The sequence below is a fragment of the Mauremys reevesii genome, linkage group 6 (genome assembly GCF_016161935.1).
Source record: "Mauremys reevesii isolate NIE-2019 linkage group 6, ASM1616193v1, whole genome shotgun sequence".
Taxonomy (NCBI): domain Eukaryota; kingdom Metazoa; phylum Chordata; order Testudines; family Geoemydidae; genus Mauremys; species Mauremys reevesii.
Genome location: NC_052628.1, coordinates 119,653,831 through 119,670,398, shown reverse-complemented (window position 1 = coordinate 119,670,398; position 16,568 = coordinate 119,653,831). Strand labels below are relative to the sequence as shown.

General features: G+C 48.6%; 1 protein-coding gene across 5 annotated transcripts in view; it reads right to left on the bottom strand.

Moving 5' to 3' along the window:
• GNE (glucosamine (UDP-N-acetyl)-2-epimerase/N-acetylmannosamine kinase) overlaps positions 1-16,568 on the bottom strand; it is a 77,997-nt gene that overhangs the window by 57,146 nt on the left and 4,283 nt on the right. Inside the window, exon 1 of one of the 5 annotated variants that reach the window (XM_039544772.1) lies at positions 3,129-3,280. The exons of the other annotated variants lie outside the window; for them this stretch is intronic. Within the exon in view, the coding sequence (XP_039400706.1) occupies positions 3,129-3,203 (75 nt within the window). The 5' untranslated portion in view covers positions 3,204-3,280. Of the gene's footprint in view, positions 1-3,128; positions 3,281-16,568 lie in introns of those variants that run through there. 5 annotated transcript variants of the gene reach the window in all.

Sequence of the window (16,568 nt, the reverse complement as noted above, 5' to 3'; positions counted from 1 at the left end):
AGAGAAGGAGTGGCAAAGTCATGAACAAATCCCAGGTCTCCTTATTCCAAGTTATGTGCTCTAAACATCAGACACCCCAACTCCCTTGAGACAGGATTTTTATCTGCTTATTTATGCAAAATAGGTTTAAAAAGTAGTATTGGTTCAATTAAGTATTCTATCTTTCCATTCAGTTAAGTATTCTGTCTTTCCAGGCCCTTTTGGAAAAAACTCGTATTTTAATATCCTAAGGCCATTCAACTAAGATCCAGATAAAATCACCCTCCCTAGATGAGGAAAGAATTTACCCTGAGGATGCCAGAAGTCAAAGAATCTCTTGAGACACACAATAATTACCAATCTGTAGAAAATTAAGTAGACAGATTACACATCTGCATAGCAACACATTTTAAACTTAATGATCAGTTTCTGCCTGCTACAGCAATGGCCTCTTACAAATAGTTTGTAAAGTATCAGCGGAGATCAAAGGCAGATTGTTATGACACCTGCTCTGAGTTGGCTAGAAACAAAAGAAATTCATACTGTAGAAGAGCATTTCAGTTATATTTAGTGTTAATAGGTTTCAATCAACCCGCAGAAGCATTATTTTTAGTTTTGAGTTTAACCTCTATAACATGTTTGGATTCAACAATGAAACTACAACAATTAGGACTGATCTGAACAGTTGTTTGTACTGATATAACTGTTTCGGTTAGGGGTATGATTATTTTTAACCCATATTCTTGTATCAGTACAAACCCTCATGTGGGCAGTTATTGGTACAATGATACTAGGTGTGTCAGTACAGTTAAAGCTTGTCTATACACAAGCCTTTAGTGGTGGCCTTGTACTCAGATTCTGCATTCTAAAGAAACAGAATCTTTCAATTGGATGACACAGTGCAAGGAGCAATTTAAGAGCACAGACAGAATTTATTTTTTCTTATAGGCTCAAAAGAGATGAGGTTGAGATTTGTGTGTGTTTGAAGTTCTCTCAGGAGATTTCCACTGTGATGCAGCTAGCCAAGGTCAATACAATAACCCCACCTGGCTTTGACCTCACCTAGCTCCACCATGGTAAAAACTCCGGAGCCTTGTCTCTATTAGGATTTTACAGAGAGATAACTAATGTGCTTTAGCTCTCTTTCTGTAAAAAAAAGACACCTTTTTTGTCAGTGAAGATATAGGCAAAAACCCTTTTAGCTGTTTCCTCGCTCTGTGCTCTGAAGCAGCTCTCTGTCCTACTAATGGTCCAGGGACATCTACATCGAACACATCACCGGCCACTGACAGTACCAGGAGGCGTGAGCCAGAGTGACATCGTTCTTCGACTACGAGAAAGGGACCAAGAGACTTTCTCCGTTGGATCATATGAACTGGAACCATAAACTCCCTGAACATTAAATCTCACCAAATGAAGGTCAATCCATCCTCATCATCATAGCCACTCATTATATTCTACACCCAAACGTAGCCATTATAAACTTCATACCCTCATATCTCAATGTCTGTATTTTGACCCATCAATCTTTTACCTCCAATCGGGGATATTGCAGATTATGTATTCCTTATGCCACCCGATATTAAACCGAACTTCGCACCCCTCAATAATCTGTATGTTATTCCCTGATAACCAGAAACTTCTATGCTTAAACTCTGGACCGTTCACTTTTTTTTAAAAAACATCATCTTAATAAAATTTTTAAATCTGTTAAAATGGAGCTACCTCTGCCACGGAATGCAGACCCATCTTGGCAGGGAATGTGTAGGTAAAAACCTGTAAAACTTGTTTATACTTTACGTTACATACCTGTACTTTATGCATTAGGTGCCTATTCTGCAGTACTGAAATCAATGGGAAAACTGCCGTCGAATTAAATAGGTCTTACATGCTCAATTCTGAAAATGCTCAATTCCACATAAGTCAAGCAGAGGGGTGGACACTCAGTGCCTTCAGTGTATAACATCTTTCATAATGAATTATTAACAGTGGAATGTAAGGTGTTGGTTTTGTGCTATGTAGTCTTCACCAGTTTGGGATCTTCATATCTGAATGACCACGTCTCTCTCCAGGCTGTGATCAACGGAGCCCTCTTTTTTAAATATCAGGGAGAGCTAGTCAGACAGCACTCATCATGGGAAATCAGCTCATCCCACCTTGACCGCAGCCAGTCTGGGCGTGTCGGCCTTCATAAGGAAGTGAAAGATCCCCCCTTGTTAATATTTAACAAACAAGTAAATGACAGCCCTTCTGAGCTTTATCCTGCCTTGGGTTCGCTACCTCCTGGGAGAGACGCAGGTGGCTCTTTAACCCAGGGAGAAAACACGAGGGAAACGGGGCAAGTTTTGTGCCCTATGGAATCACAGGAGGGGCGTGCAAATAAGAATAGACAACCTGAAACTGGGCCCAGGAGAAACACCAGCCCCTGCCTCCAAATCCTGAGTGTGTCCCCTTATCTCCCCCCTCCCCACTGAGAGCAAGGGCTGAGTCCCCTCCCCCAGCCTGTGTGCACGTGGGGGGTCCCCTTATCTCCCCCCACTAAGAGCAGGGGCTGAGTCCCCTCCCCCCAGCCTGTGTGCGCATGGGGGGGTCCCCTTATCTTCCCCCCACTGAGAGCAGGGGCTGAGTCCCCTCCCCTATCCTGTGTGTGTGTGGGGGGGTCTCCTTATCTCCCCCCCACTGAGAGCAGGGGCTGAGTCCCCTCCCCCTGTCCTATCTGTGTGTGGGGGGGGTCCCCTTATCTCCCCCTCCCCACTGAGAGCAGGGGCTGAGTCCCCTCCCCTATCCTGTGTGTGTGCGTGTGGGTGGTCCCCTTATCTCCCCCCCACTGAGAGCAGGGGCTGAGTCCCCTCCCCCATCCGGTGTGCGCGTGGGGGGGTCCCCTTATCTCCCCCCCACTAAGAGCAGGGGCTGAGTCCCCTCCCCCTGTCCTGTCTGTGTGGGGGGGGAGGGTCATTCCCTTTACCCCGCAGACAGCAGGGGCTGGGGCCCCTCCCCCCGCCGTGGGGGGGTCTCCCCGCCCCCGCCCGGGCCTGTGACGCGCCGTGGCCGGGGAGGGGCCCTGCCTCCGGCTGCGATGGCGCCAGAGCCCCGCCGCGCGGGCGGGAACGAGCCCGGACGCTCCCCGCCCGCTCGCGCTCGCGCCTCACCTCCGCTGCGTCCCGGCCGCGATGGATGCGCTCGGCACGTTCAGGCACCGGCTCGGGCCGCGAGCGCCGAGTCATCAACCCGCCGAGGTTGTGGGGGGGCTGGCGGATGGCTCGTCAGAGAGCCCCTCCCAGCCCCCCGCATGGGGGAGCTTAGCCCCGCCCACAAGCCCTGGGCGCGCGGCCTTTCCCCTCACAGCTCGGGGGGGGGGGCACCCTGCGTAGCTCCTCCCCTCACCCCAGCCTCACACACGCTGGGAGGGGTAGGGACACTTCCCACAGTGCCCCCACCTGCAGCCACTTCCCTCTCACAGGGGGGAGCACAGCCCCCCCCCAGCCAGCTGCTTCCTCCCCCACCCCACTCATGTCTGTGGCTGGGGAGGGGCAGGCAGTGATTTCCCCCCCCATGCCCTTGCTGCAGCCCAGCTGCCCAGGCACTGCCCTCTGGCCGGGACCCTGGCAGGGTGGGCACCCTCGCCCCACTGGTCCTCGGAGAGCCCCTGCCCACAGGGGAATCCTGGCCCCCAGTTTAAAAAGGAGCTTCCAGCCTTCGCCGCTGTGGAGAGAAGCTTGAACCCGCGGCTCCCAGGGGAGGCTGTGATGCCAGAGGCCAGCAAGAGCCCAAGCTGGACAGTGTTTAACATCACAGGGCTCTCAGGGTTTTTGAACCCTTGGTGCCCACAAGGTTGCTGTGAGTGGGTCCATCTGCATCAATGTCATAGGAGGCCCCCACTGCAGTACGCTCCCTGGCACCCAGGACATGGCCGTTCTCCTGTGGTGTGCAGAGAGGAGGACCCTCAGTCTCAAAGCCGAGGCCTAGGGCTGGCCCATGCACAGATGTCACTACAGTCCCTTCTCCACTGCCTGGTGGAAATGAGTTTGTACCACACTGCAGCACAACCCGGCCCCAATCCTGCAATCAGATCCACAGGGCTGGGCCCAGGGCTATCCCTGGCCATTTACATGCCCTACACAGCCCCAGGCCTCCCCCCCACCAGAGTCTGGGAGACATGAGCAGGGGGAGGGCACTTTTGGGGGCCCCACAGGCCCAGAGTGGCCCAGAGGATTAGTGGGGGGCTGGGAGCAGCCCACTCCACTTCCCTCACCCTGGCCCAGCCGTGTCACTCAGGGGAGGGGGCTTGGGGAAAGGGATCCCCCCCACACACACACTCACCAGCAGCGGCAGGAAGTGGAGCAGCCTGGCCCCAGCCCGCTCTACTCTGCCAGCTCCCAGGTGCGGCGCTGGGGGGGAACCTTTCCCTAACCCCTCCTCCCCCAGCAACACAGCCGGGGCAAGGGAAGTGGAGCAGGCTGGGGCGGCGTTGCTCCGCTTCCTACCGCCGATGAGTGTGGGGTCGCTGGGGGAAGAGGTGGAATGGAGGTGGAGCAGGGGGGAAGAGTAAGAGGTGAGGTGGAGGGAGTTGTCTGCCCCCCCCCACCCCAGGGATGGCCCTGCCCCTTGCAGTGGGCACAGGCTGGGGGATAGGGCTGGTTGCCGAGGCTGGTGCTGCTGTGTATGCAGCCTAGGGCACCATGAAATTTGGTGCCCCAAATTTCATGGTGCCCTACGGAGCTGCATATGCTGCGTATGCCTAAGGACGGCCCTGGCTGGGCCCTTTGGAAGGGTCTGCTTGAGTGGATTAAATTGCAGGATCAGGATACTAAATTGTACCAATGCTCGTAAGAATAGTGTACATACATTTCTTAGTATCAGAAACATTTACAGTAGAACTTCAGAGTTACGAACACCAGAGTTACGAATGGATCAGTCAACCACACACCTTGTCTGGAAACAGAAGTATGCAAGCAGGCGGCAGCAGAGACCCAAAAGAAACAAAAACAAAAACACACCAAATACAGTACAGAACTGTGTTAAACATAAAACTACTAAAAAAGGGAAAGCTTAAAAAAAGATTTGACAAGATAAGAGAACTGTTTATGTGCTTGTTTCATTTAAATTAAGATGGCTAAAAGCAGTGTTTTTCCTTTTGCATAGTAAAGTTTCAAAGCTGTATTAAGGCCGTGTTCAGTTGTAAACTTTTGAAAGAACAACCATAACGTTTTGTTCAGAGTTGCAAACATTTCAGAGTTATGAACAACCTCCATTGCAGAGGTGTCCGTAACACTGAGGTGTTACTGTATCTCTCTACCTCTGTGACTCAGGATAACAGAAACTGCATTAATTTAAAGATCTCATGTAGACAGGGGCTGGAACCGGAGGGCTGTTCATAATAATTTTGGATACCTTGTACTAGATTCACATTGCTAGTAAGCCGGAAAAATGTACAGAATGAATAATACCCCAGATAGTTGTCAGTTTACAAGTTGGATAACTAGCTGGTAAAATACAGCTCCATACACAGGGGGACATACTCAGCATAGAAACTGCTTGGATTTTAAGGGTATGTATGTCTACACTCTAGCTGGTTCCAGGTATAGCCCATTTTTTTGCTATCAACCTGAAGGTCGCGTCGCCAGGTATTTCTTGGGCGGCCTCTTTTCCGCTTGCCTTGGGGGTTCCACCGCAGTGCCTGTCTGGTGATGTTGGTTGGCTGCTTGCGTAGTGTATGTCCTATCCAGCCCCACCTTCTCCTTCTAATTTCTCCCATACCCCGGTTGGGGTGACGGGCATGAATGAATGAAATGTCTACACTGCAATAAAAGAGCTGTGGAGCGGCCAAGGTTGGCCCAAGTCAGCTGACTGGGTCTCGGGCTGTGGCGCTAAAAAATGGCAGCGCAGATGCTCTAGCCCAGGGGCAGGCAAACTTTTTGGCTTGAGAGCCACACTGGGGTGGGGAAATTGCTTGCAGGGCCATGAATGTAGGGCTGGGGCACAGAGCTGGGGTGCAGGAGGGAGTGTGGTGTGCAGGAAGGGGCTCAGGGCAAGAGGTTGGGGCACAGGAGGGGTGCGGGATGTATGCGGGGGCTCAGGGAACGGGCTTGGGGTGCAGGAGGGGGCTCAGGGCAGGGGGCTGAGTGCAGGGAGGGGGTTGGGGTGCGGGAGGGGTGCAGAGTGCAGGAGGGGGCTCAGGGCAGGGGGTTGGGGTGCAGGAGGGGTACACAGTGTGGGAGGGGGCTCAGGGTAGGGGTGAAGGAGGGGTGTGGAGTGCAGGAGGGGGCTCAGGGCAGGGGCTTGGGGTGCAGGAGGGGTCCAGGGTGCGGCAGGGGGCTCAGGGCAGGGGGTTGGGGTGAGGGGTGCAGGAAGGGTTTGGGGTGTGGGCTCCAGCCTAGTGCCGCTTACCTGGAGTGGCTCCGGGGTGGCAGCGGCACACACCGAGGCCAGGGCAGGCTCCCTGCCTGCCTGCCCTGGCTCCGGCCCCACGCTATTCCGGGAAGCGGCCGGCACCACTTCCCTGCAGCCCCTAGGGGAGGAGGGGGGCAGAGGGCTCCGCGCCTGTGGGTACCTCCCCTGAAGCTCCCATTGGCTGCAGTTCCCCGTTCCTGGCCAATGGGAGCTTCGAGGGAGGAACCCGCAGGCAAGAGCAGCGCACGGAGCCCTCTGCCCCCTCTCCCCCAGGGGCCACAGGGATGTGGTGCTGGCTGCTTCCCGGAGCAGCGCGGGGCCCACGGCACCATGGGGGTGGCAAATCTGCAGGCTGGATCCAAAGTCCTGAGGGGCTGGATCCGGCCCACGTGCTCTAGCCCAAGCCTGAATGTCCACTAGGGTTGCCAACTTTCTACTCACGCCACTCCATCCATCACTCACTCTCCCCACCCTCACTCACTCAGGGGGCTGGAGGGGGTGAGGGCTGGGGGTGTGGGCTCCAGGATGGGGGCAGAAATGAGGGGTTCGGGGTGTGGGAGGGGGCAGGGGGTTCTGGTAGGGGGTTAGCATGAGGGGACTCTGGCTGGGGTTGTGGCCTCTGATGTGGGGCCAAGGATGAGGAATTTGGGGTACAGGAGGGGGCTCTGGGCTGGGGCTGAGGGGTTTGGAGTGTGGGAGGGAGCTCTGGGCTGAGGCAGGGGAGGGTGAGGCTCCAACTGGGGGTGTAGGCTCTGGGGTGGGACTGCGGATGAGGTGTTTAGGGTGCAGGGGGTGCTCCGGGCTGGGATCGAAGAGTTTGGAGGGTGGGAGGGGCAGCGTGTGGAGCCCCCTGGCTACCCCTCCACGTAGGAGCCGGAGAGGGACATGCCAGCTGCTTCCCGGGAGCCACATGGTGCAGAGGCTAGCAGGGAGCCTGCCAGTCCTGCTGCACAGCGCAGCCAACCGGACAGTTAACGATCTGGTCAACAGTGCAGACTGGAGCAGTCAGGATCACTTTTCGACCAGGTATTCTGGTTGAAAACTGAACACTTGATCACCTTAATGTCCACACTGCAATTTTTAGCCCTGCAGCCCAAGCTCCTTGAGCCCAAGTCAATTGATCCAGGCTTGGCCTTGGGGCCACAGGTTTTTTTATTGTGCTGTAGACATACCCTGGAGGAGGAGAGGGAAGCTGTTTGACAAATAAACTGGGAGGCTGCCCTAAACATAAGGCACAGCATGAAAGAAGGTCCCAGAATTAGGAGTGGGTGAAGGAGCTATAGGCAGCCTGGAGAGAAGCTTGAGCTGAGCATCTTTTGATTAAGGCATTGGACTGGAACTCAAGAAATCTGGGTTCAATTTCTGGTTCTGCCACAAACTTCTGCATAACTTTGGGCACCAGTTTAGGAAAACACTTAAGCACATGTTCAAATGTGATTGACTTAAAAGGGACTTAGCTGCCCAATCAAGAAAACTGCAGAATCAGGTGGTTAATTTCGCTGTGCCTCAATTACTCATTTGTAAAATGGAGATAATACTTCCTGCAGCTGTCTTGTCTTCTTGGGTTATAAACTAGGTGGGGCAGGGACTGTCTCTTCTGTGTTTGTCGAGTTCCTAGCAAAATGGGGTCTTGGTTTGAGTCTTGAGGCACGAACCGTAATAAAAACGATGATAATCAATGTCCTGCAAAATTCTGCTTTGGGGACAACACCCATGAAAATCTTTCTGCGGCTGTGTTGCATGTATAAAGAATGTGTGGTTGGCTAGGATTAGTATTTATGATTATGAATCTTCCTTTGATGGATCACATATTGGCCTTTACCAAAGGCTGGCTACTGCACTCAATAGGTGAGCTGAGAGTCTGCTTTGGTAGGGCAAATTATCTGGTCCTAACGAAATATCAACCCTGTCTAGCATGTGGGCATCAGGCATCTGGGGTATTTTCTCAAGCGAAATTGCATTGATGAACACACATCAATATAGCAAGTGGGGAGGCTCTGTGCCCCTCCACTTTTGTCTCTTTCCATTGCAAGCATATTAGCACTAATTTCTGCTCCTGCTGCTTCATGTGTCCAGAAAAGGGTAGATGCATGTGTAAAGGGAGAGCATGTGGACTGGAGCATTCTCATCTTTTCTTTGGAGGCAAGTGCATACCTTTTCTCAAAACCCCCCAACAACAATGAGGAGTCCTTGTGGCACCTTAGAGACTAACACATTTATTTGGGCATAAGCTTTCGAGGGCTAGAACCCAATTCATCAGCTGCATGGAGTGGAAGATACAGTAGGCAGGTATAAATACACAGCACATGAAAAGATGGGAGTTGCCTTACGGGGGGCGTCAGTGCTAACAATTCAATCATGGTAGATGTGGCCCATGTTGACCAGAAGGTGTGAGTATCAACAGAGGGAAAATGATGTTTTGTAGTGACTAACACGGCTACTACTCTGAACCCTACCCTTTCTCAGGTGCACTTTTTAGCAGTTGTGAACATAAAGGCTTTAACAGGACAAATATTAAAGTGTTTATTTAGTTACGATCTTTATCTACTGGAAGGGGAGTTTTGCCTGAGTCAGTCTTGAATAACGACTGCAGGGTTTGTCTTCAGGAAGATTCCAGTGTCTCACTTCACTGAGTTTTGTGGAAAGCAAAAGAATGTTGTATGAATTACAGTAAGTCCCCAAAATGGGTTGTGCTGCAACAGTGAGTCATGGTCTCTCAAAGCACCAGTGACATACATAATTGCAGTATGCCCTCTTCTCAGATTACCAGTACAACCCTGAGATTGTAACTTGAAATGCTGATCGGAGGTAAAAGCAGCAGCTGGGAGGGACTCTGGACTGAATTCCTGGCAGACTTAAGCTGTTTTCATAATTTTCTGCACATCAAATATTTATGTATATTGTGCACATTATTTAAAACTCTTTGCATGTTTAAAAATGTCACTATAGATTAGTGCACTGTGTCCTTTGCACATTTCTTTGGTCCCTGATATGATTTCTTTAATAGTACATGAAAATGCATTCACTGGAATGAAAAGTCTGAATGATCTTTCAGAGTTAATTAGCCTTTTTTTAAAGATATATTCTGAACGTTTCTCATGGCTGCACAAGAAATGCAAATTTGGATTTAAAGTGTTTTGGGGATTAACGATCCTTTATGCGTAGCGCCCTGCATAGATATAACATTTGTATCTGCATCCGATCCGCACGCCGCAAAAACGGTCCGTGGATATCTGCAGTCTTGCAGGGCTTTATTTATGCAGAATCCTTAGCCTTTTAATTGACTTCTACAGAGGTATTACACTATAATGATGTTTTCAGCAGCCCACAGTTCAATCTGTACTAAAACAGAAAGAAGAAAGAATCCTATATAGATGAACCCTCTTGCTTTGCCACCCTCCCCGCCTCATCAGGTATGTGGACCGAGGCATCCTCTCCTACTTCAAAGACTGAGGGAGCTCTCGCCACATCTCTGCAGCATTTGAGAGCAGGCCCCTGCTTACCCCACTATTACCACTGAAGATTAGGCAGTGGCAGAGGCAACACTCTCTACCCTGCCCTGCTTCAGCATGTCTTGGTCACTCCAAATCTGTAATGGTCTCTGTGACGTTGACCCCCTGTGCCCATGCAGAGCCCAACTGACTGCAGTGGGGCCATCACAGGGCTCCCTGTTGGATTGGGGCCTCGGGGATGACACAGGACAGTTGGACTTTTCCTCCCGCTCTTGTACCTATGCAAAGCTGTAGGAACTCTTGCAGCCTCAGTGTGAGGTTGTGGGAAGAGGGACAGATTCTGGACAAGGAATAGGAGAGTGCAGGAGGTGGGGATCTTATTTACACAACACTTGCTCCAGTTCTTGATTTGCATCCCCCAGTCACTCAGAGAGGTTTGGGTATTACAAAGTAGGTAATCCTCTCTTTAATTTACTGCAGGTCCAGTACCCATGTACTGCAGCAGAAAGTATTGAGAGCCTATAGTATATGAGAGAGAGAATCAAGAGGTTTACCAAGATAGTCCGGAAATAATACAATTGGCACGTGGCAGAGCCAACACAGCTACAGTATTTTTGCATCATTCAGTAAGTTTAACATCCTAAAACACTGTCATGTTACTGATAAAAGGCACCGGAGAGTGCTCCTGTCATCTAATGCTGGCTTTCCTAGCCATATTTTTTTTTGCAGTGAATACTCTCTCTCTCTCTCTCTCTCTGGCCTAGTTAATACAAGCCATAGCAGAAAATGACATGAAAAGTATCGTAAGGAACCTGCTTGTATCATGATCTGTGGAACTGGGGTCAAGAGGGCCAGTGTTCCCTGGAGGGACTGTTATTGACAGGACACCAGTGGAACAGGGAACCTGGGGAATTAGGCTGGCAGCAGCTCAGCCACATGGACAGGGCATTCCACAGGTGGGCCGGCCACCTGTCCAGGTTGTCCTGGGATCATCCTGTTTGAGGTAGCCAGCCTGGGACCTCTGAATGGCTGCTTTGTGCACATGGCCAGCTGTCCAGTTTTAGGAGCTCAGGATTATCCCAGATGTTCCATTGGTTTGTATCTCAGAGGTGGCAAATCACATCAAAGGGCATAATAAAGTTACACTTGTTCTACACTTCAGCTACCCTCTTTGTGAATGAAACACTGCTGGCTCCTTACTGGATACCTCCCCCAGGCAACATCCAGCTAGCAGAGGGCTCCATAATTGCTCCAGTCTGGGAAAGGGAAGTTAGGGGGATTTGGCACCAGAGGGAGTGGGAGCAGCAGTGACAAAGCCAGGCAGTTTAGGAGCTGGGACTGAAGGTCTGAGAACCAACCTGGGATGCAGCCCTTTGCTGGCAAGGGGGCCCCTGGTAGCTGCAGCTGGTGGATAACCTAGTAGCCTACAAATAGAGAGCTCTGTGAATGGGCCCGAATGAGGCTACAGATGTGGGATTAAAGGACTGGATTCTGTCCAGGGGAGCTGCAGGCTGATGCATGATTGCCTCCAGGGCAAGGGGTGGCCTGGATTGAGCATCCCTAGCACTGGGCTGGCAGGCCCGCACCTTCATCCGACTGGACTGGAGTTTTCTTAGGGGCTGGGCTGGGGCCTGTTATGGGTTGATCATTTTTTGTTGGTAACCCAAAGCAGTAGTGCCTGGGGAAGTTGCAGTACTTATGTCCAGCAGTCCTAGAAAAGCCTCCTTTGTTAAACATGGGCTTCTGGGAAGTGAGTATGGGCACCCACTGAGGGCCAGAGCTTGAAAGGCCTAGCGGTTGGAGTACCTACAATGGCATGTGCCTCACAGGGTTGCCATCCCTCTAGGATTGTCGTGGAATCTCCAGGAATTATAGATTAATATGTAACTAAAGATTACGTCATGTGATGAAACCTTCAGGAATACGTCCCAAAAAAATAGACAGCTCTAGTGCCTCAGAGCGAATGCTGCACTCAGCATGCTACCAAACATCTAGGGGGGTACCACAACTGACCCGCACTAGGGTCAGTTACAGTATTGCCAGTGTAATAGTCACTAATTCATGGCTATGGAGACCATTGTACTAGCCAAATACAATATTACAAAAGTGGTTTTAACATATATTTCATTTACGCTATGGGGCTCTGATGCTGCGTTTCTTTGCATGGGAGTTTTGCCTGAGTAAAGAGCATAGGACTAGCCAGTTGTCAGCATGTACTGCATCTAAGATGGAGCTACTTCACGTTCCCTTGTATAACTATCTCTTCATTTGCATTAAGTGTATTTATACTGAAACTGCGAACTAACTAAATGGGATGTGAAAATTCAGGCCAAGATTTTTAAAAGCAACTAGCAATGTTTGGCTGCCTCATTTATGCTGTGCCCAACTTAAATCACCTTAACAGGGGCCTGAACTTTAAAGGACAGCTGCTCAGCACTAAGAATCAGGCCCCTGCAAGGTATCTAAAGTTGGGTGGCCAAATCACTAGTCACTTTTGAAAGTCTTGTCCCCAGGGTACAGTCACTGTGAATTACCTCTGTAATGAATGTACTATGTGTGAATTTACTATAACAGTACCAAGCAACCAGTACTACTTGTTATAAGCACGAAAGAAAAATATTAGAGCAAGCACATGCAATGGGGGGGGGGGGAAGGGGGGAGAAGTGATCATCTTGTAATACATTTTTCTGTTTTTTTCCTAGTTAAAACTGCCAGGTAAACAGTGAGCAATTGTTTATGACAAAGGAACTATCCATATCCGAACAGAGCAATGGTCTGTCACATCCAGTATCCCCCCTCTGGTAGTTGATTATATGTGATGCTTCAGAGGGAAGGGAAGGGAAGGCAAGGATAATACAAGTCCATTTGTGCCTTACTGCGCCACGTAGAAAGGAGATGTTGGGGTCATTCTTTCTTACCCTCAGTGTAGAATCGACCCTGTAACTCCTTGCACAGGGTCATATTCCAGTACAAGGAAGGCATGGGCACAAGTGAAGTTAAGCACTAGGCGTATTCTGTGCCAACAGGAGGAAAGTATAGACTAGCTCTACGGGAAGAAGAGTTTTTGGTTCAGGACAACCCAAAACCAAAACGTTTCCTTTGATCAAAAATTTTGAAAATTAAAAAATATATTAGTAGGGAATCTTGTTTCAATTTTGAGCATTTATGTATTTTTAATTTTTTAAAATAAAATCAAAAGAAATTTCAAAATGAAAAGTTGCTTCCAACTGAAAAATTCAAGTGTTTTGTTTTAGGAATGCTGAAACAAAAACATTGATTCTCCCCCACCCGTCCCCCAAGATATTATCATTTTTTAAACCAAAACAATATGCCAAAAGTATCATGGATTCACAAAACATTTTAGTCAACCTGAACCTTCATTTTCCACTGATAAATGTTTTGCCCGTCTCTAGTCTAGAGCCCTTGTGTGCTCCTTCCCTTACTCACAAGAGCATAAACAGTAGTGAAAGTCTCAGGGTGCATCAAAGTCCCACACAGAAGGGGGAGTCTGGATTCCATTTAAAGAATTCAAACATTAACTCACAAATCACATCAGTTCCTTTAGAATCCGGCCATGATGTTTTTTTTAAATCAGATGTTTTTGGAATTTTATTTAAATAGTGTGTTGTTATTGTTTGATAAATCACAAATATAATTTTTAAATTGAGTCAAGCATCAAACATTTCAGAAGTACAATCCAAGGAAGGCAGGTGCATTTACTGAGTCTGTAGAGTGACATCTTGACTCGGATGAAAGGAAAACGTAACCCCCATTGTGGGGGTTAACATGGGTGGAAGAGTGAGTTAGGGACCTGATCCAACGTCCATTGAAGCCAATAGGCTCCCACTGCGCTTTGGATCAGGCCCGTAATCACAGAAGTGTAGGACTCGATGGGACCTCAAAGGGTCATCTAGTCCAGTCCCCCTGCACTCAAGGCATGTAGCTCTGAAGCCCTAGGCTCATTTGGTTACAAGTTAAGATGGGCATGATGGTCTTATCTTGTCCTGTCCTCATTTGTGCACGTCAAAAACCCACCTGGACAGAACTGGCAATCTGCTCACGGGGTGTTGTAGAGCCGCACTGCCAGTGTGTCGCACTTATTGAGGTGAATTAGCACTGAGGATGTACAGCACCTGCCTGCACTCTGCCTGACACACCCCAATATCCTTAGAGCCTCCATTTTCATTAGCTTCAATAAACTTGGTAAACATAGGAGCCAAAATCCACAACCCTGGCTCAGTCCTGAATGGTACAGCTAACGTAAGCCTGGCTAACAAACCAGGGTATACTCCTACAAGGACGTCACCCTGCAGATGACTTAGTGAAACTTCCTGCTTATTTACATTGTTCAAACTATGATTTACGCAGCATAGAAAATAAACATACGCAAAATAAATCTTTAGTTGAAGCCACACAGGAAGGAACGGAGCTACTTGTCCTTACTCAAAGCATGTATGCAGTGGACAAAAGCCAAATAAGAGCTCTATTCCGATACAACTCAATTCGGAGGAGCTGACATGATTACATCCTAAAACACTGCCCAAAATCCATAATGTAGACTGGACTCTGGCACTAAGATTGCCCCTGCCCCCCCCACTCCCCCCAAAAAACAAACAAAAAAACCAAAACAAGACCTTGTCCATACAGTAGGGGTGGGATAATCATTTTTACCAAATTCCAAATATCAGACCTCAGTATCTATCAGCAAAGAGAATTATTATCGGTATTGCGGCAGTTTAGGATGTCATTCTTATTCAACAAAGCACTTAAGCATATGCTTACGTCCATCTCTATTCAGCAAAGCATTAAAATTAAGCATGTGCTTTGCTGAACAGAGATAGATGTAAGCATATACTTGTGTGTTTTCCTGAATTGGGGCTTCTAGTACCCTAACTGGGTTCATAGGTCCCATTGTGCTAGGGGCTGTACACAGAGAGAGAGAGTCCACACCTCAAAAGATTACAGTCTAAATACACAAGACAGACAAAAGGTGGAGGGAAGAGATGACGTGAAGTGAATGTCCCAGGTCACCCGGCAGAAGAGCTGAGAATAGAACTTCCGTCTCTTAAGTTCCAGTCTAGCTTGCTATCTACATCGTCTCTCTAAGCAAATTAATCTGGTTACTGCAATGGAGCGGGTGGGAACATGCGTGCTAAGGTGAGGGACGGGGGTAGGTGGAAGATGAGTGGTAGGAGTTGGGGTGCAGGAAGCAGGCTGTGCAGGTGAGGGGGTGGTGGGCGGAACTGGAGCATACTTAATATTGGCTTTCACCTCATGGCAGTGGCCATCATCAACCCTTGTTTTTTCAGATGTCTTTTGTATGAATATGGACCTGAGCAAATTGCTGGGTTTGTGTACAGATCAGATCCAAGCAGGGGATTCGTCCCAGCTCTACTTTTTGAGCTCAGTAGTAGGGTTTGACGTTACTCTTGTAAACAAGTGATTAATTCCACTTCTTGCTGAACTGGTTGTCTCCTGCAGGAGTGCTTCAGCCAATACTGAACAGGTTGGAATCTAGTCAGTTTAAAAAAAAAAGTGGGTTACAGGGCGTGGCTGTATGTAAGGGTCTGTCACACAACAGGGGAAACTGACAGCGCAGGAAAATCAGTGAAACCAATGGTACAGAGTGCTGTCAAATGTGGAAAGAGAACTGAAAAACAGAAATATTTTTCTTTCAGTTGCTGTCATCTTGAACACTACACTACATCATACACGCTGCCTCTCAAAATGAACGACATTATATGTTTAAAGTGCTCTGCTGCCCACCCTGAAGTCTGACACCAAGGTCCTTGGACTTGGGTTAAAAAAACAGCACGTCAAAAATGAAGAAAGAAGTGTGATTATTTTTTAAAAAGCGTCAAGACTGCAGTCAATGGGCCTAATCTTCCCTCCATTGGTGCCACTGATTTCAGATGGAGCAGGATGTATGGAATTCCTTCCCCAGATTCTATGGGAACTTGGGGAAAGCCTGCAGGACTTTTTAAAAACAAATTAACTCAAAACCATATTAAAAACACTACCATATGCTTTATAGAGAGCTATTTGTATCCTAAGACCTTGATCTGGCAAAAACTTAAGCACGTGAGTAGCTTTATGGATGTGATAGTTCCACTGAGTTCAAAGTTATTCTCTCACATAAGAGGAACACTAAAAAGAAAAGGTTATTTCCAATGGGAATTAATAAGAAGCAGTTCAATTTCACTGCTTTTGTTCTGTGCTTGTAGAGCACCCGTGTAATGTCCGTGATTGCTGCTCTTGATCTGTGCCTAATAAATAATATCCTTTTTGTTGCATCCCATTCCCTACCCTTTATCTGTTTATTTGGACCCCAATCCAGCAAACCACTTAAGCATGTGCGTACTCCCACTGAAGTTCAGTTTGTACAAATAGGAGGCCAAGAATCTTTTTTTTCCAAAAATTAAATCTTATTTTATGTTGAAAACAATAGGAACGCTACAAGCCATCACAGACCTTAAATCCACATTAGAGCTTTGTTCTGTGGAATTGTACTTATCTTCCCTGGTGCTAGTGACTTTGGTGTTATCTTTTGAGCACGCTGCCAGCCACGCAGGAATCTAGGTCCAGCTGCAGCATAAAGCATGAAGCAACAGTAATACATTTCTCAGGATCAACAAAACAACAGAGGCTGGTGATGCTTCTGGCGGGAAATACTCTATGTTAAATAAAGTAGGCTCTGAGGACAGATATTACTACACATATTTACCTGAGGGGGGAAGAACCGAAACT